The sequence below is a fragment of the Balearica regulorum genome, chromosome 7, assembly GCF_011004875.1.
Source record: "Balearica regulorum gibbericeps isolate bBalReg1 chromosome 7, bBalReg1.pri, whole genome shotgun sequence".
Classification (NCBI taxonomy): Eukaryota; Metazoa; Chordata; class Aves; order Gruiformes; family Gruidae; genus Balearica; species Balearica regulorum.
The window spans coordinates 8,081,789-8,106,104 of record NC_046190.1 but is presented as its reverse complement, the minus strand read 5'-3'; the positions used below and the strand labels follow the sequence as shown (position 1 = coordinate 8,106,104).

The 24,316-nt window shown below is 42.2% G+C and overlaps 2 protein-coding genes across 4 annotated transcripts in view; one reads left to right on the top strand and one right to left on the bottom strand.

Annotated features, from left to right (window-relative positions):
• Positions 1–9,014, top strand: part of ENO4 (enolase 4) — a 28,466-nt gene extending 19,452 nt beyond the window's left edge. Inside the window, exons 14-15 of one of the 2 annotated variants that reach the window (XM_075757812.1) lie at positions 718–930; positions 8,909–9,014. In XM_075757812.1, coding sequence (XP_075613927.1) covers positions 718–890 — 173 coding nt within the window. In that variant the 3' untranslated portion in view covers positions 891–930; positions 8,909–9,014. Of the gene's footprint in view, positions 1–717; positions 1,244–8,908 lie in introns of those variants that run through there. The other variant, XM_075757813.1, reaches the window with a different exon arrangement.
• The window catches only part of SHTN1 (shootin 1), a 67,995-nt gene continuing 45,132 nt past the window's right edge, over positions 1,454–24,316 (bottom strand). For both annotated transcript variants that reach the window (XM_075757815.1, XM_075757816.1), the window contains 7 exons: positions 23,387–23,492; positions 21,612–21,694; positions 18,148–18,257; positions 17,436–17,489; positions 12,777–12,897; positions 11,698–11,881; positions 1,454–3,375 (listed from right to left, as the gene is read on the bottom strand). In XM_075757815.1, coding sequence (XP_075613930.1) covers positions 3,165–3,375; positions 11,698–11,881; positions 12,777–12,897; positions 17,436–17,489; positions 18,148–18,257; positions 21,612–21,694; positions 23,387–23,492 — 869 coding nt within the window. In that variant the 3' untranslated portion in view covers positions 1,454–3,164. The remainder of the gene's footprint in view (positions 3,376–11,697; positions 11,882–12,776; positions 12,898–17,435; positions 17,490–18,147; positions 18,258–21,611; positions 21,695–23,386; positions 23,493–24,316) is intronic.

Genomic DNA, 24,316 nt, shown 5'->3' with positions numbered 1-24,316 from the left:
ACCGAAGGGGACCTGCAGCTGGGCCTGTGACAGCTGTGACAGCCGGCGCCCTCGCCTACGAGCGGTGTGGCTTCGCCTCCGTGCAGCCCCAGTGCCACCGCTGCGGTTCAGCCGCCGGATTCACCTGGAAGGCGACAGTGAAGTGCTTGCAAGCTGAGTCAGACTGGCCATCATCCCTGTACTGAAAAGGAACACGCATAGCCGAGGCGTATTCAGTGATGGGATGGACATCACGGTTGCGGAAAAGAGGGAATACGGGGTGAGGCTAGGGAAGAAGGAGTGTCACTGAAGTGGGAAACACAGCAGTGAGAAGAGAGGTGAAGCGTTAGCTACAGCAGCAACACCTGGAGCTGGGCTTACGTGGAGCTGGTAAAGGCTGGGGGCAGGGAAGAGGTGCTGTCATGATGGAACTTCTGCAAAGCACCAGTGCAGAGGAAAGTGGGTGCTCAAAACCAAGGCAGCAAGGTGGGCGATTCGTGACAAAGGGAAAGCAGTAAGCATCCCAGGTCACACTGCTGTGCACCATGCCCTAATGCTGTGTGTGATCACAGCACAGGGCTGCTGCTCCTTTGTTTCTAAGGAGCAGACTTTTAAAGGGGTTTCACAGGCTCTTGTGAGCATCAGGTGGATTTTATAAATATCTGAGTGCAGCAGAGAACATGACCAGAAAACAGATTACAGCAAACATGAAGTTTTTTTTTTTCTCTTCTGTTTCAGGTGAAGCAAATCTTGAGTTTATTGCTTTTGCTGAAGAATCACATCCAGAAAAACAAGTTTCTGATATGCTTCCTCCCCCAAAGCAGGATTCATTACCTCCACAGCTCTCCCAGCCAGCCCAGGAGGTTGGAGGTCTGCCTGCTCAGCTCCCGGAGAACAGCACGCTGACCTAGGCTGTCAGCATTAACTTTTGGATAAATTTCTAAAAAAATAGTAAGAAACTCATATTTTAACTATTCCTTAATCCATTTATTTTCAAGCACTTTAGCTAAACATTTTTAAAAGCATTCAGCTCTCTTTTCCCAGGAGACCATTGCTTTCAGCTGAAACCAAGTTAACTGAGCAGCAGCTACAGTTTGAAAATACCACAAAATTCTGTGCTGTATTTACAAATTGACAAAACAAACACCTCTGTGTTAAGTCAAACTAAATGTTTGTTTTGGGAAAGGCAAAATATCTCTCTCCATACAAAGAGTGAGCTATTGACAAACAGTAAAAAAAAAAAAAAAAATTACAAAAAACAAAGGCCTTGACTGTTACGCTGCTCCATCCCCCCACGCACCCTCAATGCTGCTCTTAGATCTGGCCTACAAGGGAAATTTTGCTCCAGTTTGAGCCAGCTATCAATACAAGTGCAGCAGTGCAAACCCCAAATGTAGGGCACAAAGCTGTAATTGGCATCCCTCGGAAGCTTGCTGCACTCCCAGGCAGGGAATAACAACTCGATTTCACAAGGTCTGGGAAACTTGTCAGGAGTCATTTAATAAGCAACAGTGAAAAGATAAATAAGTTATGTCCTAGGTAACAAACAGTTTAAGAAAAAGAAATACTTCTTAAAAAACTTCTGGGTTTTGTATAATTTGAAAATTCAAACGTATAATACAGCAGCAATAATTTGAGGAAAAATACATATATAAAACGTTGCATTTTAAATTCAGTGTAACAGATACCTAAGTGAGAAATGAATCACCAGAACCAACCGCCCCCCCAGAAATGAAGGTTATCGATGAGAGACAAATTTCCCCAAGTTTAGGAATTATATGTAGTTCAGCAATTAGATCAAGTCCAGGATTTTCTTAGCAAACATGCAAAAAACACCAAAAAAGATGTGTAACTACCACACTCGTTACTATCGGTTTATTTTTAGGAAAAGCACCAGACAGCTGCATGCAGAGCCAAACCAAGAAACTCAGAACATTCATCCTTCAATATTATCACTGTTGCACATCATTACATAAAAAATAATCCAAGTGCATTCAAGTACTTGACCACCCAATTTCAGTTACACCGATCTTCGGTTAAATCCCTGATTACATTTGTTCGTTCATTAAAAAAGAATGAGATACCGTGTTGAATGTAAAAAGAGACTCCCGTGGAATGTGCATTGGCAGTGGAGCAAATCAATTATGTACCTCCCTCCCTATCTTCATAGGAAATAAGGGCTGAGGGAAACAGGGATTTGCATCATCTAAATGAACTGTTACCTAATGAAGAAATTAGTGTGTCCCAGGTTCAAACCAAAGGCTCATTTGTTAGTGCTGCAAGGTTTCAGCTGGGACTTCTCAAAACGTTGATGTGAAATAACTCGCAGTCCTAGAATGACCGAATCCCAAACGTACTCCATACCACGGAGCCCGGGGCAACAGGTTTTGCAGCAGCACGCACAGACTGCAGTTACAGCAGTTCCCAGCTTTGCAATGTGACACTGAAACAAAACCCCAGGAGATAAATCCTCCTTGGAAAAGCTTTTAATCCAAACGAGAGCACCACTCTCAACCCACAGAGCTGTGACTTGGGCTATGGTTACCGAAAGTCTTGGTACCAAAATGACACGCTGCACGGCCTCTGCTTTGCAGTCGCTGGGCGAGCTGTCCTGGGGGAACGTGAAACAGAAGTGTTACACTTGTGCTTTTCATTTCCTCAAAAGAGCATCTGTGGAGACAACAGTGAGGAGACCTACAAGATCTTGGTTTAAGTAGATATCAAAATGTTTTGAAAGCAATGTGTCTAAAAGCTGATGTTTTAATGATGAGTAATACCCCCCATACTAAAGCTGGTGTGCGCATAATCCCCTTCACAGCGTCTAACCCGAGCTCTCCAGTCAAGAGATGCAAGGGGCTTCTGGCAGGCTTTGGAATGGGCCTTTAACAAGGTGCCTTCTGAACAGAGGAATAATTTAAAAAGCCTTTTCAAATACAGTTTTAAAGTAAAGGTAACTGACAACGTCTAAGAAAATAATAATCATACCTGCAAAATTAAAATGGGAAAGGGATTTTGAGTGATACATAGTTATATTTAACACTTTAATACATGTAACAAAACTGCATACAAAAGACCATGTTTTTGAAAACTGTTTGGAGTACTGACCGTAGCCCCTAGTAACACACCTATGCAATTTACATGTCCAGATAATGGTTCCCAAAAGTTACAGCCTTTCAGAATAACAATTAACAGTTAGAACTGTCTCTTTCTTTTATTTTCTCAACATTAGTTTCTTTATGCAGCGGCTGCCTTTTTTCTGCTTTCGCTTCATTCTGATTCAGCGCGTTCTCAGACGTCTGATCCCCACTGGTGGAAACAGGATCTAAAACTACAACGGATTCTGTCTCTTTTTCACTGCTAGAAGCTTTTCTTGTCAATTCTGTATGACTAGTTGATCTAAAGAAAAAAGAATAAATATATGAATACAGATAACAGTTCTCATATTTAGGAGAAACAATATAAATATACAGAGAAGCATTTCTGTTATTAGTGGCACGTATGACCGGGACAGGTCTACTAAACAGGTAAACAGATTTCTAGATTTACAGCTGTTACATATAGACAATAGTTGACAAAATGCACCAGTCACATTACAACTCCTGAACCATGTGTTAAGCTAGCCACAGAAGATATTTAAAAGAAAAAAACAAACTTACAAAGCACTGAGAAAATCCTTAGACTATGAAAGGATCAGTTTAAAGTCTTAAGAATTTATTTTCTCTCTGCTCATCCCAGAGCTGGGTTCAGGTTCCCCCAGCCCAGCAGAGCATTTGCACCCAGGGAAAACGCCACCCGTTCCTGTGGGCTGCAGGCTCAGAGTCCCGCAGCCTGAAGGAGCGACAACCTGGCTGCTGCTCCCCACCTCGCTCCGGGAGCAACTTGCACAGCGCTGTCCCTGCTCTCGGCTCTCCTGCATGGCAGGGAGGCAGAGGCGACATAACCAGGTTTTCCACTGTGGCTCAGCACCAACAGGCTGCTCGTGGTCTCGCTGGGAGCAGATGCAAGTGATTTCTGAGAATTTGCCTACTGGATTTCCTGGAATACAGAGGGAGTTAGCCCTACGTTCTGTGCTGCAGAAATGGGGTTAAAACTTGATTGCCTGCAGCGCGGGGATTCTTGCAGATAAAAAGCCCTCTGAGCTGGGAGAGAGGAAGGAAAGGTCAGAGACACCGGGGTTATTTGTCAAGGCTAGCATCATGCTATAAACACTAAAAGCACTTGTCTATGTTCAAAAGCTTTGTACTAGTGTTGAAAATGTGCAGGCAAACCCTTTGACTAGCCAGGAGGCACCAGCAGAGAACAAGGCAAAGGCTGGGAAAGCAGGACCTGCGCACCTCGCAGGCCGGGGTGTTTCCTACGCCAGCTCAGTGCTGCTGCAACGGGCTCGTGCCCCCTTCCCCTTCCCAGGGCCCGCTGGCCCCACGCGTCTGAGGGTACGTAACCCCCGTGCCTCAGGGGGCCATCACGCGCACGTGTGCTCGGCCCATCTTTCACAGGGCTTTACACAGCGGTGTGAACGCCGTACAGGTGTCTACACTCGTACAGCTACAGCCCCCAGACTGGACAGGCGCAGAACACCTCGGTGCGACACGCACCAGTGGGTGTGTGGCTCTGCTCTCCCCGGAAACCTAACCGCAGAGCTGCTGAATGCAACTGCATTTGCTAGCACGCAGCCTCTTGTTTTTTCTTTTTTTTTAAATATTTTTTAATTTTTCATGCTTACTCATAAGAATCAGCCTTCCATACTGCTAAGATAACACCCTTGAAAGGAAAAAGTAGAATCAACTAGGGGTCAGAGAAAGAAATTCAGCTACTGGATCCATCTGCTATGAACCGCCCTTTATTGCGACAGTCTTTGTCCTAGAGAAAATGACAAAGAAAAAAGAGGTCACCCCACTCAACAATTAGAGCACGGGGCGGAGAATGTACTGGCTCCCACCTGATGGGGAGAGAGTAAATGGACAGGTTAAAAACAAATAAATAATCACAGAAACAACAGTTGTCGCACTTTCCATTTCAAAAAGAATTTCCTCGGCTTGCTACTGAAGCACTATGTATAGCAAACGAAATTCCATATTCAAGCTTTAATTACAAGAATTGTCTCTAACATTAGAACTTCGGTATAAGTTAATTAATGCAGAAATTGGCACTAATAGATACAGTTTCAGACTCATTTGATTATCATCAGAAGCTAGTGATTTCATAAGGGAAATAATGCTTATTTTATGCAAAAGTTGCCAATCATTCCAGAAAATACAAGGTGGGGTATTTTGAATGTTACAGCAAATTAAACTTTTTAAAGCAGTGTAACCAGAAGAGGGTTATTTTAAAAAGTGCTACCTCTGAAAAGCTGATTGCCCAACACTATAAAAATGGTCAAAGCCATAAATGCCAAGTTCATTTTTATTTCACTTTGGAGGTAACTATCTTTCAAATCCCAACAGCTGGACTATTTAATACAATCTGGTGAATCAAAGTATAATTCTTCACTGGGCTCACAGCGGGGAGTCTGCATTAGTGTATGGCAGCATTCCAACAACTGATGCACAGCCAAGCGCTCTGAAGTCTGTTTCATTTATAACAAAAATGGATAAAACGGCAATCATATTTACCACCTTCAAAGGACAGAAAAATGAAAGATGTTGATATAAAGTAGTTTAATGGAGAAAACCAGTGATTAAATCAGCGCTTCAAGCATAAAAATAAGAATTACTATTCAGACTTGGTTGTACTAGCATTCCCTTCTTCAAATCCTTTACGCTGTTGCAGCACCAGCCTGACAGTGCTGCTGTTACAGCTGAGGTATTGTTAAAAATTATTAACCCTGTTTATCAGGTATTCATAGCTCATTTTCAATAGTTTGTCAAGAGCAGAATGCAGGCATAATAAAGTTTCAGTGCAAGAATGAACATAATTTTGGTGCTCCCTTTCAAAAACCAGGTTTTGCTGCTACAAATGAAGCTGAGAAAAGCAATTAGTACAGATAGAGTTAGCCACCGTTTTGAACAATTAGAAATTTGTCCAGCCAAGGTATTTGCATTTAGCTCTAGGCAAAGCTCTTCCTTCATTAAGGTTGTTAATGTTGTTATCGGTATTCTTGTTATTTGTCCAACTATATATTTAAGCCAGAAATGGAGAACCTAGTGCTATTGTACTCAGCCATACATAATTGTTCATAAGTCTGCATACATTTTTAGGACTAAAGACATAAAATCTATACTGTGAAATCCAATTTAGATGATAAGTGCATTTTAGATTAATTGTACGGGATATGTAAAGTCCCAGGCAGTACTGAGGATCGCTTGTGATAGTCTCGAAAGCAATATAGTCCATTTATATAGTTAGAGGAGGTACAGAAGGTGTAAAAATGAAGGGTTATGCCTGTGAACTAGGTACTGCTGTGTGCTTTGTGACTAATTTACGGTAGGAGCACAAAAGGACAAACTAAGGATCAGATTCTCAACTGAGACTTGGATTTTCTTTGTTTCCTCTGGTTAACATTATAACCTTGGTATTATTTAACCTTGCTCTATTCATGAAATCATTGTAATATGTTTCCATTAGAAACCAGAATCTTATGTAAATATCATGGAAAATTTTATTGGAAGAAGTCCCATCCAAATTCCTAACAATATGTAAAAGCAGAATACTAAAGGAAACCATTCAAGGAAAACACCGTAGGAAAATTCATGGGTTTTACAGCGTATTTAGAAAATACTGGCAAAAATCTATTCCAGCAAAGACTGGTTTTGCAAGTACATAGTGTAAGCAGGGAAGATTCCTTGTAGATACTCTGCCCGGAATCTGAGCTGTACGATCAGTCATTGCTGCTACAAAAGCCAACATTTAACATGGCATCAAATTAGTATACTGTGTCTTTCCGCAAGCTCCCTAATCTAGGACACTGAAATAGCTGTCATCTCTCTTCAAAGCAAAATTGCTTTCAAAAGCAAAGTGAAACTCCACCGGTGCTATTCCTTATGCCCCAAAAGACGAGATTTGAAGCATTAAGCTGATTTAACAGTTGTTCACCACCAGTTGCTTCCTTATACCGCTTAAAACACACACCTGTGTGTCAATTCTAGCTTGCTTCTTGCCTAACTACTGCCCACTCTGACCCCAACATTCCCATTTCCTACAAGATCCCCATCACTGGTACAGTAACGCTTATGCTCCAAATGACTATGTCCCTTCCGAACTGCCACGCTCGGAGGGTTTGCCAGATAAGAGCAGCTCAGCAGTCCTGCCCTGACCTGGACCAAGCTGCTCACAGTGCCAGCCCGGCCGGGAGACAGGGTCTCAGCTTGGGCAAGTGCCACCGTGGTCTCTCTGTTGCATGCCAGAGCACAGGAGGCGAGTCAATTTTATCCTCTAGTCAAAAACTTTTATTGAGAATAAAAGCTTCAGATGTATTTATTAAATGTTTCAGAATTTTTAACAACGCAGGGGAATACAACAGAGAGGACCAAAGGCTAATACTGAACAATAGTGAAAAATACACCAATTCCAAGTCCGGAAAGTCTTCAACGAACAAAAAATTCCATCACAGCGTAGTATATGTCAAAAGGAAATGACAGGGAATACAACCAGTGACACTAGTGAATTAGTCTGTTGGTTCCGTCCTCTGATAGTACCAGTACCATCTACAACACCAGACATCTGTGAAGAAAGTGCAAGAAGCCCTCTCTGTTTCAGGAATGCCTCTGTTAAATCTAGCTGAGCAGAAAGGTGTCAACATAGCAGCGAGCAGAACGGAACTGCAGACAATCTTTAGTATGGAAATTTTTCCCATTTTTAGGTGCTTTTCTGAAAGTGCTCAAAAAGATTGGCAAATTAATTTAAATGAAGAGTCTTGGAGAGCTTCTACCTGCACTGAGAGAGCATACAAGAAGTACAGTGTAAGAAAAATGTGTGATAATGGCTTTTAAAACAGTTCAAATTGAGGAGACCTCAAACTTGCAGAACATCCCATTGTTTTCTTCATTTGTTGTTCGAACTAAATTGCTCATGTTCAACCTATGCTGGAAAACCTTTGCAGTTCTGTCTAGCTGAGGCTGAGCTGCTTCCCGCAGAGCTGGTAGATGATTCAGGGGTACTAAGATTACAGCCAGGAGAAGGAGGACAAATCCTTTAATTGTATAAAATCATCAGATTAAGACTAACCCTTCTCTGTGGTTCGCTCTGTTAGCGGAGAAGTCTGCTGCCCAGAAACAAAATGTTTACAAAGTGCTGGGGAAAAAAAAAAACCCAAACCCAAAACGCAGGGGCAGAGCCAGCCACACCTTTCCCTTCTGTGTCTGCACGCCCCAGGGAGTCCCGGGAACTCTCGTTGCTCCCAAGGGAAGTAAATTGTCACCTATTCTCTTCTAAGCAATTGTCACAGAATTACACTCACGCTGGGTTAAACATTTGGGAAGAGATTTGCGGAGGAAGTTACCTGAATACTAAGGTAAGGCTTCCATTTCTCTATAGGACACGCATTATTGATGTCGTCCCCCTCAGCACCACCTCAGCGAAATTTCGTGCATTCCAAATCATTTGCTTAATAGCTTCTAACAACCTCCTGCACCAAAATAACACCTCACCTAGTGGTTCAAAACCCAAATTTTTTTTTCTGAATTCATTTCTCTGAGCCATCATCACTTAGTTTGACTACAGGGAAATTTCAGAATCAACCTGTATCTGGGGATATTAGAGCCCTTTTCCACAGTCCCTCCTTTGGTAACAAACTGATTCAGCCAGTGGCCAAGTGCTTTGGTAACACTTAACCACGGGAGTAACCAACCACGTTATGAGTCCTACGTTAACCAAACACTGAAATTCCTTACCCCAGTAGTACTTAGGTTAGATTGTCACTCACTTGGGTGCCAGAAGGATCTAAGATTTTACTCAACGAGCTGACTTCTGTCTATGTATTTATTGTTCACAGATACATTTTCAAGACTGGGTCTTTTTTCAAAGACGTGACCTTCTTTCTCCATGAGAACGGGTGTGCTCAACTGTTACTCAAGGTGAATAAAGAATGATGAATAGGGCTGTTCGCATTTAAATGTCTGTACGTATTACCTCCTCCTTCGGATTACAAACCTTAGTAAATGGATGGTGCAGCAAAGAGAAGTATCTCATGCACAACTATCCCTAAGGTTTTCTATAGGAAGCTGTGCATTAAAATCTAAGTGAAGAAAAAAAGAATAAACACTGCACTGCAAGAGACACCTGGTAATTATGAGACATGCAATCCTCTACTGTGCTATATAAAAGGTTTGCTTGGCTGCTGCAAACAGTTGAAGCAGGTCACACCTTTGACAGATTTCAAGGAATTGCAAATGATGAGACAGCTGCATCCTTTTACCTCAGGTATGAATAAGGAAAAGAGGAGGCACAATAAATCTTTTGTATGCCTTTGTTATTTAGGGTATCTGCTCAAAGCAGCGTTAACATGGTCTACTTTAGGAAAGAGCGTGGTGCCACAGGAGCAGACCTGTAGAGGGAAACAGCCTGTGCTTCAGACCCATGTCCTCGTAACACGTTTCGAGGGGTTATTCACTGAACTAGCTCTCATGTGGCCCCCGGGACAACCACTGAAGGCTGGATCACGTCTTCTGGTTTAGTTTCACCCATCCAACGAATCCAGGGATTCAGTTTACGCACCAAGACCACTCCAGGATACAAATCACAGCATAGCAAATGGGGAGATTTGCTTCAGAAGCATTCTGCTGATCCAAACTAAACTGCTAGTACTCGGGGAAGCCCAGAAAACTGCCTAACTATAGAGCCAAGTTGTCAGACACATGAACTTTCTTCTGATGCCTGCTTCAAATGAATGCTGTTTCAAAACAGCGCTTACACACCTTGGTGTCTGGAGGCTGCTTCTACTAACCTCTGCTGTGAACAGTACCCCGGAGAAAGAAGAAAAGCCACTGCACTTCAACATGGTATGAAGCACCTAGGTATTTCTGCTCCTCCCTGCCAGCCCAGTGGCAGAAAAGTATGATAGCCCCAGCACCTTCTCTCTTGCTGGAAAGCCATCCTCAACGATGAGCCCTTCCAATTAAGCAGGTTTACACCAGTGACTCGGTGCAAAGCAGCCCTGCAGCACTAAGGAATCTGGCCCCCACATTTGGTTTAATGGTTTAAACAGATAAATTAAAGTGAAATGTGTCTTTTAGGATGTCACTGAATAGGCAAGCTGAGAAATAAATTGAGCTTCACATATGCTTTTATAACACGTAACAACTGTGACTGTCAACACAAGATCCTTTTCACTGTCAATTCACCATGCATTCTGCGAGACCTTGGGGCCTGCAATTATTTCATTTCCTTTCTTGTAAATGCAATTTCCACTTAGTTTGGTGGAATAAAAGGTAGACAAAAGGTGGTAGGAGCTGCTGTATTTTCTGATTAAGGTTATCTGTTCAAAATTGTAGAAATCCACAAACTACAAACACTATTTTTCAGGAACAACCTCACCTTTGTGTCAGGGTAGCAGTTCAAGAAAATGCAATGGCATTATTCATGTCAAATTAACTGTTGAACAAATCTTCATCTTTCTGATTAAATTAAAATGAAGATCATCTTTCTTCTAAGGATACTTAAATGAAATAAAAGGGGAAAATATGTATGATTGGAAAAGGCATTCTACTTTTAAAACTCGGTGCAAATAGCATAAAACTGTAGGGCACAAAAGGAAATCTGGCTCCTTATCCATTCAAAAATAAATTATAAAAGTACCTGCAGGAGAGTGAAGTAAATATCAGTTCATAAAAATAGATGTGAACTGAATTTCCAGCTCATTTGTCGTGACTTACTCCTTTGAACTAGGCAGTGGAGCTAGAATTGGTACTGGTGGGATTTTTTAACTGATAGAACAGGAAATCAAGAGGTTTAATTAGCCATGATTACAATATTCTGCCGATCTGATTTGTCTGATCTATTTCCTTTTCTTGAAGTGACAAACTGACAAACAACCTGGCAAGGGAACTGAAGCAACTGCACAGCCTAATTTCAAAAGGAGCTTGGTATTGTTGTAACACAAACCAATCCTCCGCGGGATCTGTCTGAAAGAAGTAATTCCGCAGCAGGTTTAACTCTTTGATGCTGAGCTGGCACCTCGGGTCTTCAATCCGGTGAGACGAAAGATTCCTCTGCCTGTCTGTGCAAATGCAGCACAACCCGGGAGCTCAGGGAGGGGTTTTTTTTGAAGAATCTTAACATTGGGATTTCAAGGTAATTCAGAGTTTTTACCAACAAACATTTAAGAGTAATAGCACCTGTTTTGGTCCAATGGAAACTGCCCTGCACACCTGTATACAAACTAATATGATTTATATGATTCTATTTTTTAAAAAACTTGCTAGAACTACCTTTTTTTAGAAACCAAGAATTCAGTATATAACTATCTCCCCTCTTCAGATATAGAGAAACACTCAACCTTGCTATTCCTTGAAAACTCTTTGAGTTCTTTTTTTTTTTTTGGCAGAGATGATGAACTTTTATTTTTAAAGAATGTTCAGAGATTCTAGAGGAAAAGAGTTTTATTATAGAGAATTCAATTTCTACCTCTACGTGAGACTGCAAATTATTTGAGAAGTCAGTGGCAAACAGCTGCAGACTGTACATTTATCCTGTTAACCAAAACAGATGTTAAATCACTTTCAAAATGCACCAGCTGAACAGATCTGGTACTAAAATATATCTAGAAATCCATATTCCACTTACTGTAATGTAGGCTTGGAGCCCGTGACACCCTTAAGCTGGTTAGAGACAGGATCTGAGTCGGGTACTTTGGAACTGAATTCTGTCTCCAGGTCTTTCTTGTTCAATGCTGTTTGTGCGGCACTGGCTCCCAAACCTAGCACAGGCAGAGATTTCGATTCTGATGTGGCCAAGATTCCAGTGGGACCTAAAACCCAAAGAAAGTTTCATGCTTCTGTTATCCAGATTGACTGGTCTAGAAACAACACATAAGCACAGCAGAATTCAAGCTAACTGCAGAAATCAAAAAGGAATTTTAAAGAACAGCATCCAGTGCATGGAGAGTATCAAAATATCATATTTGCAGCTTCTGCTCTCCCCACCAAGATTAACCCTTTCTCGTACCTCAAGCAGGGTTTGCTATATGACACAGCCGCGCACTCAACCCCCTTCTGGGATGGTAAGTCCAGCTGTCCATGCAGCAGTACCAACTCACGACTCGCCAGTGCTCTCCCAGCCTGAAGCACAGCCGGAGAGAGCGCCAGCCGAACAACAAAGCAGCCTGTTCTCGTACTAATGAGTAGTCAGTGAGCTGTCTGTCTACAAAGTCCAAGCTATAACCATACAGTGACATTAAAACCAGCCACATCTGCATAGACTATGGCATGGACTTACGCTTGCACCAACTGTGTTTCTAACCAGGCAGAACATCGTTTCTTACAGATGCGGACAGTAAAGCATAGCTTAAAAACTGCAGACCCTTGCTCTGCAGAAGAGGTTAATTCAAAACATTACTCCTAAACCCTCATTCCTCTGGTTAGCATTCCTTTCAAAAGTATTTTCGCAGTAGGCTCAGACTATTAACCTCAGTCTGAGCTCCAGGCAGGACAGAGGAACCTGGGCATATATGGCTGTGTGAGTGCGCAGAAAATCCTGACAGAGGCATCTCTTGGAGAAAATGTCACTGAGAATGAGTCACTGTAGAAGTAAGCAGGGTTCTCCGTAATGGCTGAAATGGGATTGGTCTGGAAGAGAAAGTCAAGCTTCAAGAGTCACTTAACGCAAGGAGAGGAAGAGGACTATGAAGGAGTCCGGCCACTTACTGCCGCTGTCCTGGTCAGTGGTCACTTTCCGGCGTCGCAGAACTCGTTCCAGCTCTGTTTCACTGCTGTCTGTTTCAAGGGACTTCAAGCTTCGGGAACTAGTGGATTTGTTCAATGTTTCCTACAGCAAGAAACAGGCATGAAAAGCTCTGTGAGGGCACATTGCGCCTTGCCAAACATCCCAGATGCACAACGTGAGAACCTCTTAAACTGCAGAAAAGCAAGTGCAGTTCTAGACCAGCGTGTGCAGCTCTCTCTTTAGTACAACAGAGCATCTGGGCCTCGGCTCACCACTCCTCCCTCTACTTGGGTTTCCAATGCAGGGATGAACCATACTTACCTACACATTAGTGGGTTGATAGCAGGCTTAAGAATGATGCTCTGGATCACTAATGAACAAACTCTGATGCTTGCAGTGAACTGCCAACTTCTTCCATCCTAACGTTTAAAGGATCTTAAAAAACTGCCAGAGCATTATCATGCCCATAATTAACCCCTATTAGCAAAAAAGCCAAAGATCCATATTTTTCAGCATGTTTTATATTTTAGTGTGGTCCTGTGTTGCTGCATTGTGGTGCGGACACATAGCTGCAGAAGTCAGTGTGTACCAGCTGCAACTGCAGCATGTTATTATATCCTATAGTCTAGCTGATCTGCCAAAAACATGACCCTACGTCCACATACTTTGTGGTTTCTCTTAAGCATGGACTCAGATCTCAAGTTGAAATAGTTTTTTTATACATACAAAATAGAAATGCATGCTATTACTGCCTTATGCCAAGATTAGCATTTTACATCAGCGAAGCTGCAGTGCTTTTCTTAAAGGGAGGGGAAAAAAAAAGGCTTTAATCAAACCTGAAACCTCCCAAAGCTGCCCACAGGAATTTTAACACACACATAGTGCATACCGCATGCATTTCCCAACTGACAAGAGTCAGTTACTGGATCAGCACCCACTCGACTGTAAAGTTTCCTCAAAATGTTTATAATGCAACTGAAAATTTGGGACCCACGTGCTATTTTATTCTCCCTCTGAGTCTTGCCATCTTTAAGAAGCCCCAGGAATCCTGTTGATTCAGCCTTCCAAAACATGTCAGACTCATAGAGCATTTTTTCCAGAGCATAACTAACACATTTGTAACATCTTTTGTTGACAAGCACGTAACTTCTGATCAGAAATAGCAAATGACAAAAGGAAATGGCACTGCAAGTTGCAAAGCCTGTGCTACTTTCAGGATCCCAGCAAAGAAACTCTAATTCTTCACTCCCCCACCCAAAAGTTAAAATATTTCCTTTGGCAACCATTTGAAATTTAACTGAGCAGGTACTTTATTAATGAGTGGTATGCTCAAGCTCTGTACATGTGCAAAAGCAACTTGAGCGACAGAGTCTCTCAAACTCTGCAATTTACAGACCATAAATGTGTTTTGTTTGTAACAATTATATGGAGGTCTACATGAAATGCATAATTAGCATAGTAACAACAAATGTTTACTCCATCACATCCCACCCCCATGTTTGTTGTCTGACTGTGCATAATGATTGGGCTCAAGAACAGACTGGAATTGGATTTTATGTAGTTTGTCTTATAGTACAAATATCCTGAAGGGCTCAAAAGCAACAAGCTAGATACAGAAGTACAGCGACTGCAGGTTTCTTCCTGCTCCCTCCGAACTACAAAATCAAGTCTCCCCCGATGTCAGTGATACAGTGTCAAAGAAATGAAACTGCTATTGGAAAATGAAAGGACCTTTGGCAGGATCGCTGAGTCCATCCCTCACTGCTCCAAACAACGCACCATGTCAAACTATTCATATACTTACAGAGTTTCATTTAAAACATAATCTCCGTGTTTCATTCTATTCCTTTTCTATGTACCTCCACGTTCAATTATATGTCCTTCTACTTGGAACTTAGCAATAAGGTCTGGGGGCTCTCTAGATCTTCCCTGTAAGATTGGTGCCACACTTGTGACTTTGAAATCACAGCACAAGCTGTGGCTACACTCTTTGCTGCACTGTCTTGCATCACCCAAGAGAATACTGAAGTTATTTTTATAAGGGCTGTTTAGGTGCTATCATGGATGATTAGAATGATTAGCCTTATCTTCTGTGGAGTGGATGTGAAGCATTTTGCTTCGATATGGGCAAAATTTCACCGTTTTTCACCTTACAAAGGCAAAATTTCACCCAATGTGCCAAAGTTGCACTTCAGCTTTAAAAGCTTCAGGGTCACAGAAGTCAGGGAGTGAGAACTACAGCTCCTTCTGACTGTTCGGCACAATTTTAGCACTTGTGCAAAAGAAACCACCAATTAAATAAGCAACGCAATATAGAAGTAAAGGACAGAGCAGGCAAGACCAGGTCTAAGCAGGACCACACACAAGCCTAATGTTTTTATTTAGTGATACATGGGTATGTGGACAGCTATTCACAAACATTTTTTCTACACATAAATGTAGACAGACTACAGAACTCTTGCTCTATTTAGGCTATGTCTATGCTAACAAGAAATTTGGTGCCTCAGGAGAGAGCAGGAGTTCAGAGAAGTTGACGATAAGAACCTTACATCTACTATATATGCAGTTCAAGGGGTTTACTGTGGACTAGATTTATTCAGCTGCCTCTCCCCCCCTAAGCATCCCCACTGTGAGTCCTTAGAAAGTTTCCAAAGGATCTATGGCAGGTGCAGACCACAACATCCCCTCTAGTGGCAGGAACATACAAATCTGGAGCAGAGTTAATAGACTAGTTTTCTCCAAAATAAATTCTGTTAGCAAGACTAAAACCAATCTTTCAGTTGAACCAAAAAGTCAAACACGGAATCAGGGGATTCATATCATGTATCATAGATCCTATCATAGAATGGTTTGGGTTGGAAGGGACCTTAAAGATCATGTAGTTACAACCCCCCCACCATGGGCAGGGACACCCTCCACCCAAAGCCCCATCCAACCTGGCCTTGAACACTTCCAGGGATGGGGCATCCAAAACTTCTCTGGGCAACCTGTTTCAGTGCCTCACCATCCACACAGGGAAGAATTTCTTCCTAACATCTAATCTAAATCTCCTTCAGCTTAAGGCCATTCCCCCTTGTCCTATCACTGCATGCCCTTGTAAACAGTCCCTCTCCAGCTTTCCTGTAGGCTCCTTCAGGTACTGGAAGGCTGCTATAAGGTCTCCCCGGAGCCTTCTCTTCTCCAGGCTGAACAACCCCAACTCTCTCAGCTTGTCCCCGTAGGAGAGGTGCTCCAGCCCTCTGATCATCTTTGTGGCCTCCTGTGGACTCGCTCCAACAGCTCCATGTCTGTCTTGTACTGGGGCCCCCAGAGCTGGATACAGTACTCCAGGTGGGGTCTCACGAGAGCAGAGTATCGTGAGACCCCACCTGGAGGGGTGAGTAGAGGGGGAGAATCACCTCCCTCAACCACTCCAGAACTGTTCTACAGCTTCAAACCAAAACACTAATGCAGAACCTTCAAATACTCGGCTATTTCGCACAGAAGGCCATGTCAGCTCAATGAGAAGATGTGTTGGTTTTGCGTGGCAAGGTTTTGGTCGCGGAGGGGGCTACAGGGGTGGCTTCTGTGAGAAGCTGCCAGAAGCTTCCCCTGTGTCTGACAGAGCCAATGCCAGCCGGCTCCAAGACGGACCCGCCGCTGGCCAAGGCCAAGCCAATCAGCGCCTCTGTGATAACATGTTTAAGAAAGAGAAAAACAGTTAGAGAGCGCTTTTGCAGCCAGAGAGAGGAGTGAGAAGATGTAAGAACATCTGCAGACACCAAGGTCAGTGCAGAAGGAGGGGGAGGAGGTGCTCCAGGCGCCGGAGCAAGATTCCCCTGCAGCCCGTGGTGAAGACCATGGTGAAGCAGGCTGTCCCCCTGCAGCCCATGGAGGGAGGATGAGGGGGTGTAGCGATTCCACCTGCAGCCCGTGGAGGACCCCACGCCGGAGCAGGTGGAGACACCTGAAGGAGGCTGTGACCCCGTGGGAAGCCCGCGCTGGAGCAAGCTCCTGGCAGGACCTGTGGATCCGTGGAGAGAGGAGCCCACGCCAGAGCAGGTTTGCTGGCAGGACTTGTGACCCCGTGGGGGACCCACGCTGGAGCAGTTTGCTCCTGAATGTCTGCACCCCGTGGAGGAGACTCACATTGGAGAAGGTCGTGAAGGACTGTCTCCCGTGAGAGGGACCCCACGCTGGAGCAGGGGAACGATGAGAGGAGTCCTCCCCCTGGGGATGAAGAAGCGGCAGAGACACCGTGTGATGAACTGACCGTAACCCCCACTCCCCGTCCCCCTGTGCCGCTGGGTGGGGGCGGAGGTTGAAGCCGGGAGTGAAGTTGAGCCCGGGAAGATGGGAGGGGTGGGGGGAGCTGTTTTAAGATTTGGTTTTATTTCTCATTCCTCTGCTCTGTTTTGCTTAGTAATAAATAAGATGAATTCCCTCTCTAAGTTCGGTCTGTTTTGCTCGTGATGATAATTAGAGAATGATCTCTCCCTGTCCTTATCTCTACCCATAAGGTTTTTTTTTCGTTGTACTTTTCTCCCCTGTCTAATGAAAGAGGGGAGTGATAGAGCGGCTCTGGTGGGCACCTGGCCCCCAGCCAGGGTCGACCCACCACAGAAGAAAAAAACTGAAATAAAACCTGCAAGTTTTCTTACCAGAATCCCTTTTAATTCTTTCATTGCACTTTCAGAGGGCTTTGGTGTTTCTGGCTGTAAACAAACACAATGCATGCATGTTAAAAAATACATGAAATGGTCCATGACAGACTTTGTACTTGAAGACAGGCATCGCATGAGGGTCCACTGCAGAGGCACGCAGTTGCATTATGCTCCTCTGCTCTCTCCTCTCATGGGCACATAGCTAACATTCAATCTATTTTCTTATACAGATGAAGGGAAGAGTCTTAGCTCTTAACACTGTGAACCACAGCCTATACATAAAGGAAGATTATGCTTTGTGAAGATGGTAAGCAATATTTTATAGTAGCCACATTCAGGTATTAGTGCTAAGTGTTGCATAAATGGAAGAAATATTTCTATATACAGTCTACTTCTGGATCACTCCCTTTACTCAATTCAGTTATTCTCACTGTGGTTTTTGTTTCTCAGTAGCTGTTTGTTTACAAGATGTTTGCTTTCAGTTCCTTTCTGTGCCAAAGAAACTGGGCTTCTGTTTACTCAGTGTTGGCTTCACTTCTTTTTCTGTTCTTCAGATATATGCTGCTCTAACTAATTTTATTCAATATCAAGCAATGCAAATGAGGTGAGGCAAATGTATTCTTCTGAATGTTTTACAGAAAGCCTGATTTATTTTTAGTATAAATTACTGTACTTAGCTAATATTATTGCTCTGCTATTTATTCCAAACCTTTGTTTTAGGCCTGCTTGACTGGTTGACTGGTCTCAGATGAACTCCCTTTTTAATTCTGTCCATCATTTCTTCAACAGCTTGTCTCTTCAGATCTGTAACTTCTTCACCTGCTCCAAAAATCAAAGAGCATATCACATTCCAGATATGAACTCCAGAGAAATAGTACAAAGAAAAAAACATGTTAGACAGCCTCCTGAACAGCTTGCTTGCCACATACAGCCAGTTACCATCATCATGAATCACTTTTAATGATGAAACAGCATTTATATATATACAATGTATTTAGTTATAATATGTGCAGTAGGTCTTCCTGCCTGTATGTGTGATGCATACTGCTCATGTATGATCCAAATCTGTGCTTTTTCTCAGTTTTAATAAAAATGTAAATGATAAACATGAATATATAGGCTTATTTTTCTCCCTGTAAGTGGGCTGTTCAAAGGACCACTATGTTACTCTTAATTTTCCCCACCACAATGAGGCACTTTTTACCTTACACTGCATATATCTATATGGTAGCAGAAACCAGCAACCTCATCTCTAGTTATCAAGAATTCTAGTTTCTGGATACAGCACAATCTCTGCTATCATCTAAACTGTCACAAGCTCTTCAAGGCTAAAATGCCGATCTACACACATTGAGGACTACACACAGCTGTGGACTTTGCAAACGCCAAACCGCAGTGCCTGCAAAAGTCTGGACAGAAGCAGGGCCCAGATCCCGAAAAATGCAAAGCTCCTATAACTGTTTGGGACTCACTAAAGGTCAGAGCTATAGGCTGAAGCACCAAGGCCTGAAGAATACAGCCCCACTTCTACTGTATCTCTTCACTGCAACTCAGCAGAAATTTCCACAGCTTCGCTGACACAGGACAAGTTGATAATGCCCCACGGTGAGCCCGATATGCAGCCCGTCACAAGACTACCAAATATGTCTCATATTTCACATGGGTTTAAGAACCCTGCTGAAATGATACACTGACATTTCAGACTGAACTAAAAACACACATTTAATGTACACTGCATCGAGTTAAAGGACAAAACTTAAATAGTATGAAAGGAAACAGTTGCTTTTTCAAGAAATTCAGTATCAGGACTGCTAAATATTCAGATGAAATGGGAAGCTGTGTAATGAACCTAAGCTATACCTGCTAACTTATCAGTGTTCTGGATAATGTAACAAAAGACACTTAATGTGTCATACCAAAAAGGGGAAAAAAAGAAAGAGTACTTAAAGCAAATACATGGAGGAATATGGTTGACATTACTCAAAGCCGCAATGTTGTACCTTATATAACAGGAATTTTAAATAGACTTTCGCTCTCTCACTTGTCAGGGTACTAGTGATGATTCATAGAAATGCAGTTTCTGTATTGTAAGCCGATTTAACATCAGGCTTTGATTTCACAAACAGGCTGTTTCAAATATAAAAGCTTAATTGGCGGTATAGGATAGAAATCACTCATTCAAAGTCCTTAACAAGGGTCAAAACAAGCCTCAAGTTGGATATAATAACTAGATCAAGAAAGAACTTTCCTCCTTTTTTATTTTTATTTTAAGAACAGTTCAACTATCAAGAGAAGCAGCAGTTTATATATGATTGAAGAAAGGTCAGAACTGTTAAAGTTTGCTAATAAACAACGAAAGAATGGGGTGTAGAGAACTTACAGTGAATTTCATAGTATTTCCTGCAATCACTGTTTCTAACAGTCTTAACAAAAAGGTGTAATCAAAACATCTAGGATGCTTCAAGGTAAGGAAACTTGATAAATGAGGGCAACATAATTGAACTTTTACTGAAAGATAAGATTGACTTTTCATCAGAGATCTCGGTACAAGGTCACTTCTTTTTATTATTTTACCCAAAGCAATCACGTTATTTCTCTCGGACTGGTAACCGGTTCCCAAAGATTCCCCCAGGGACCTGCACAAGTCACCTCATTCCTCAGTTCCTCACCTAAAAAATGGGAGCGGTAAAACTAACGCTCTACCACCTTCTGCCTGTTGGGCCCATCCAACAATCCAGCCATGCTTACATACCAGTACAGTCTGCTTACAGCAATTTTTTCTTTAACAGTTATATCCTATACCTATAATTTCAGCCACGTTCCCTTCTGCAGCTCCCTTCTTTGTTTAAGTGGCAGCAAATGAGTTAAGCAATTCAGTACAAACTCCTGCTGTTTCAGAAGGAAGAGAGAAACAGCGAAAAAAACCTTAGTTATTTAACCGGCAATGCTTGTCTAACTAGCTCTGACTCTTCAGGCACCCATGCTCATTTCTAAATCTGTACTTAACTCCTGTTCTCAACCTACTATGTTTCCAGCTTCCATTAACAACAATAAAATGCAATTTCAGCTGTTACTTTGCATGCAGAGCCACCTTAGTGCAAGATTCTGTTTTGTTTTAGGTTTTCAGTATTATTAAAGGATTAGCATTACAGTCAACTTTGAGTGGTAATTTCATACGATATGAATTGAGGGATGAAAACGGAAGCATTTAACAAACTAGCTCTGCGGAGATGCTCTGGACAGAAGAAACAACAAACAAGAAGCCATTTGGAAGTTTGAAACTTCCCTGTGTTATACTGTATATAACCTGCTCTCTGCTTCATGCTTGTTGGGTTTGTTCTTCTCCCTCTTCCAGATAATCTGTGGAAGTGCAAAGCCCTGGACATACTGTAGCTGCAGCTACACGCTGTAGTGTCTCCCATGTAGTGGCATAGGTTGAGCGTCTCAGTGCTGCTATAGTACAACTACTACAGGCAGTATCAAACTGCCAGGGTGCAACTCAACAAGCAGGACAGGGTCAGTATAACAGCACGGGGCCGAAACGGAACCATCCTGTTCTCCTCACCTCACCCAGCATATCACCATACCCAGCTAAGTGCTTATCTTGTCAGGTCCTTCTGTGAGCCTATAATAAACATGACCACCCTCTCCCCAAGGGAAAAAAAGACAAAGATATTGTTTTCTGCCACATTAGAGAATGAAATCAGCTCAGTGACATATCAGATAAGCATGACAGCCAGAAGTAGGAAGATAAGAAATTTTTTTTCAGTTACAGCAAGTGCAAGGTCTTCCCTTAAGGCTTTTTAACTGCAGCCTCAAAGACTGTTCATACTGAAATCCATTTGGAAAAAATAAATTGGATACTGATCACCAGCAGTTGTGGGAGCACAGATGGCTATGAGGGCTATGCAAATTTGCTTGGTATCTCAAGGAAACTTGCAGTACCAAAAATGCCAAAGATATCACTTCCTGCTTCAGAGCTGCAATCACATTTCTGGACTGCAAGGTAGATGAATATGCTGGGACATGCATAGCAGTTGTTAATGTTGACATTATGAGCATTTCCATCACTGTCTGTACCCACAGATATCAGCTTTTTTTTTTTTTCCCCACTAGCTTTATCTGCAGTACCGAGTGAATAATCCACATGACTTGAGAAAGGAAGAGCCATACCTGACTCCTGCTGAGGAGGTTTCTCCTTCTTGCTCACGTTGGTGTTGGAGTGAGATCTCTTGCGAATCATTGACATGAGAGACCTGTGGGGAAAATGAAACTGCAGATTGTCATTCTGTCCTGTATTACACACTGTTAGAATGAACTTGGACACGACACACAAACAGCTTGCTTATACCTGATTATACAGCTACTTACAAAAGACTCATTTAACAGTTCTTGAATGCAGATGTATGTACTGAATTACCCCCTACAATGCCTCCCATCAAAATGCACCAGAGAAATTTATTTCTTTTTAACAGACATTAGACACAAATCAAAACACTCAAAAGATTTGAATATTAAAAGACAGTGTCTCATTGTGACACATGACAAATTGAAGCTGCTCCAGCACAATAAAAAGAAGGAAGATCTGCTGATATTGAAGTGAAGTATTATTCTCCAGAGGACACTTAAATATGGTGATCAGTATCCCCTCACCAACTACAAGTTTGCCATCTTCTTAGTGTCAAATAATTATCCCTTCACTATAGTCAAAACGTAAAAGTCAGGCAAGGAAATGATTCATCTTAAAGCCCAAGTATAAGCTCATCATTCCCTACTGAACATTGCCTCTTATGGGGCAGACTGACCTCGCTGACATAAAGGGTCAAAACTCTGTCGCAGAACAAAGTAGCATCCAGTGCCTAGGCTCTGAAACCACCTCTATGCACATAAACTTCACAGTGCCTGAAGGAAATACTCTGATTTAGCTACTACAAGGTTTAAAATGAATAGTGTTATCTATTCCAAATAATAAAGGGCACAAACTTACTTAAACAAAACAAAACAAAAAATCCCACAACACCCACACATAGTTAATTCATGCTACGCATTAGTGAGAAAGCAGCAAGCCAAATGAGTTAATGGACATACAAGGAGCAAAAGACCAAAATGCAATTGTTCAGAAACATTTAGTTTGGACTTTGAAAAACAAAGCAAGATGCACAAATGGAAGAATTTCCATTAGTAATCATTCCTATTCATGTATTCAACACAGTAGTTAACAAGATTTCTGTATGTAATTTCTGTTACGGAAGGTTAGAAAGTGTCATCAAAGTCCATTTATTTTTAAAACCAAGCAGCCAATATGAAGATTAGCTGAGTTCCTAAAATTAACTAAGTACACTTCAGGGCTTAGTTAATTAATTTGTGTCTAATACCTGATACATCGTGTATTGGTCAGCCTCTTTTACGGTCCTTTGCAAAAATCAGGCTTAATTTTGATAATTTTGCCCAAAACTGCTTGATGATGGGGTGGTGGTTTTCTGGGTCTTTTTAATTTATGAAAGCAATTGTGGGAACTCAATGGAGTCTGCATTTTCATCACCCGTATCCGACAGGAAGGGACACACAGTAATCCAACATATCCTTTGGTTCAAAGGGGTTTTCTTAGCAGTAGATTCAGACAAGCACTTCACAGGTCTATAATTACAGCTATCAGGTGAACAGAAAAAAATAACTCCTAAATTTAGAGGAGACAGGTATCCCTCCTCCTCCAAAGTCACAGTCTAGACAATTTGTTAGGCTTGGCAAGGCAGACACTGTTCAAACACTGTCAGGGTGTTTGTTTGCTGGCAGGTGGGGCAGAGTGTGTCCTGCTGGTAAAGAGCCCATGACAGATGGAGAAAGCCTTTTTTTTTTTAAAGACATTTTTCCTGCTTGGATGCAAGTTCACGTAATGCATTCTGCTTCAGCAAAGCACTAATGCTGTGACCCTTGATTTAAGCACCTACCGTATAGGGTTAGGAGGAGGGGGAGGAGGAAGAGGAGGCGGTGGTGGCGGTGGAGGAGGTGGCGCAGGATTTTCAGATTGCTGTATTCGTTTTTGAAGTTCATCAACTGCGTAAGAGCAATAAAGCAAACTAGAGTGAGTTCTTGGTTTCTCACATCTGCTCTGATGGTTTACAAAAAAAAGCCACTAATAATTAACTAAAAAACAAAGAAGACTAAACCATGCCATTGTTACAAAGTCCTATTTTTGGCAACATTTTCTACCAAGAAGGATGTCCTAGATGCACAGGATTCTTATTAAACCAGTTACCTCCAACCTGAGTTACTTTTGAAACTAAAATGACACTCTCCCTCATAGAGGATTCTTCATGTGAAATGACCGAGCAGGGAAGTTTCTCACATTCCTGCTATGTTCTATTCGAGGTTGTATTTGAGAATGAACTGACAAGAGACGAGAGAAATGAACAATTTCAGCTTCCAGTCTCATCCCTGTGTCTTTCTGATGGACTTTGGTGTATTTTTTCCCCGCAAAAATAGCCAAAACTGGGCGGTGGGTGGAACGGATTCTTTCTCTCCTGTTTTTGTGTCAGATTTAAAATGTGGAAATTACTTTTCTGCACTTGAAATATTGTCAAATGCAATTAACTCAAGAAGGGCAGAAACACTGTGCTATACCATTTATTTTTAAAACTAGGTAAGAGGATACATTTTAACTGAGTATGAAGGATTATGTCTTTCACATGGAAACCCACATATATATTCCATTGTAAAACTCAGGGCAATGTAACAACAATATTCTTACACCTTACAGAAATTGTACTGAAAGGTTATTCTTTCACACACTTTCTGGACATGACTGTTCTGTGGTTGAAGTCAGTTGCTGAATTTTGTCATGTGACACAGAGGTCTGGATCTCAGCTACAAAAAAAGCT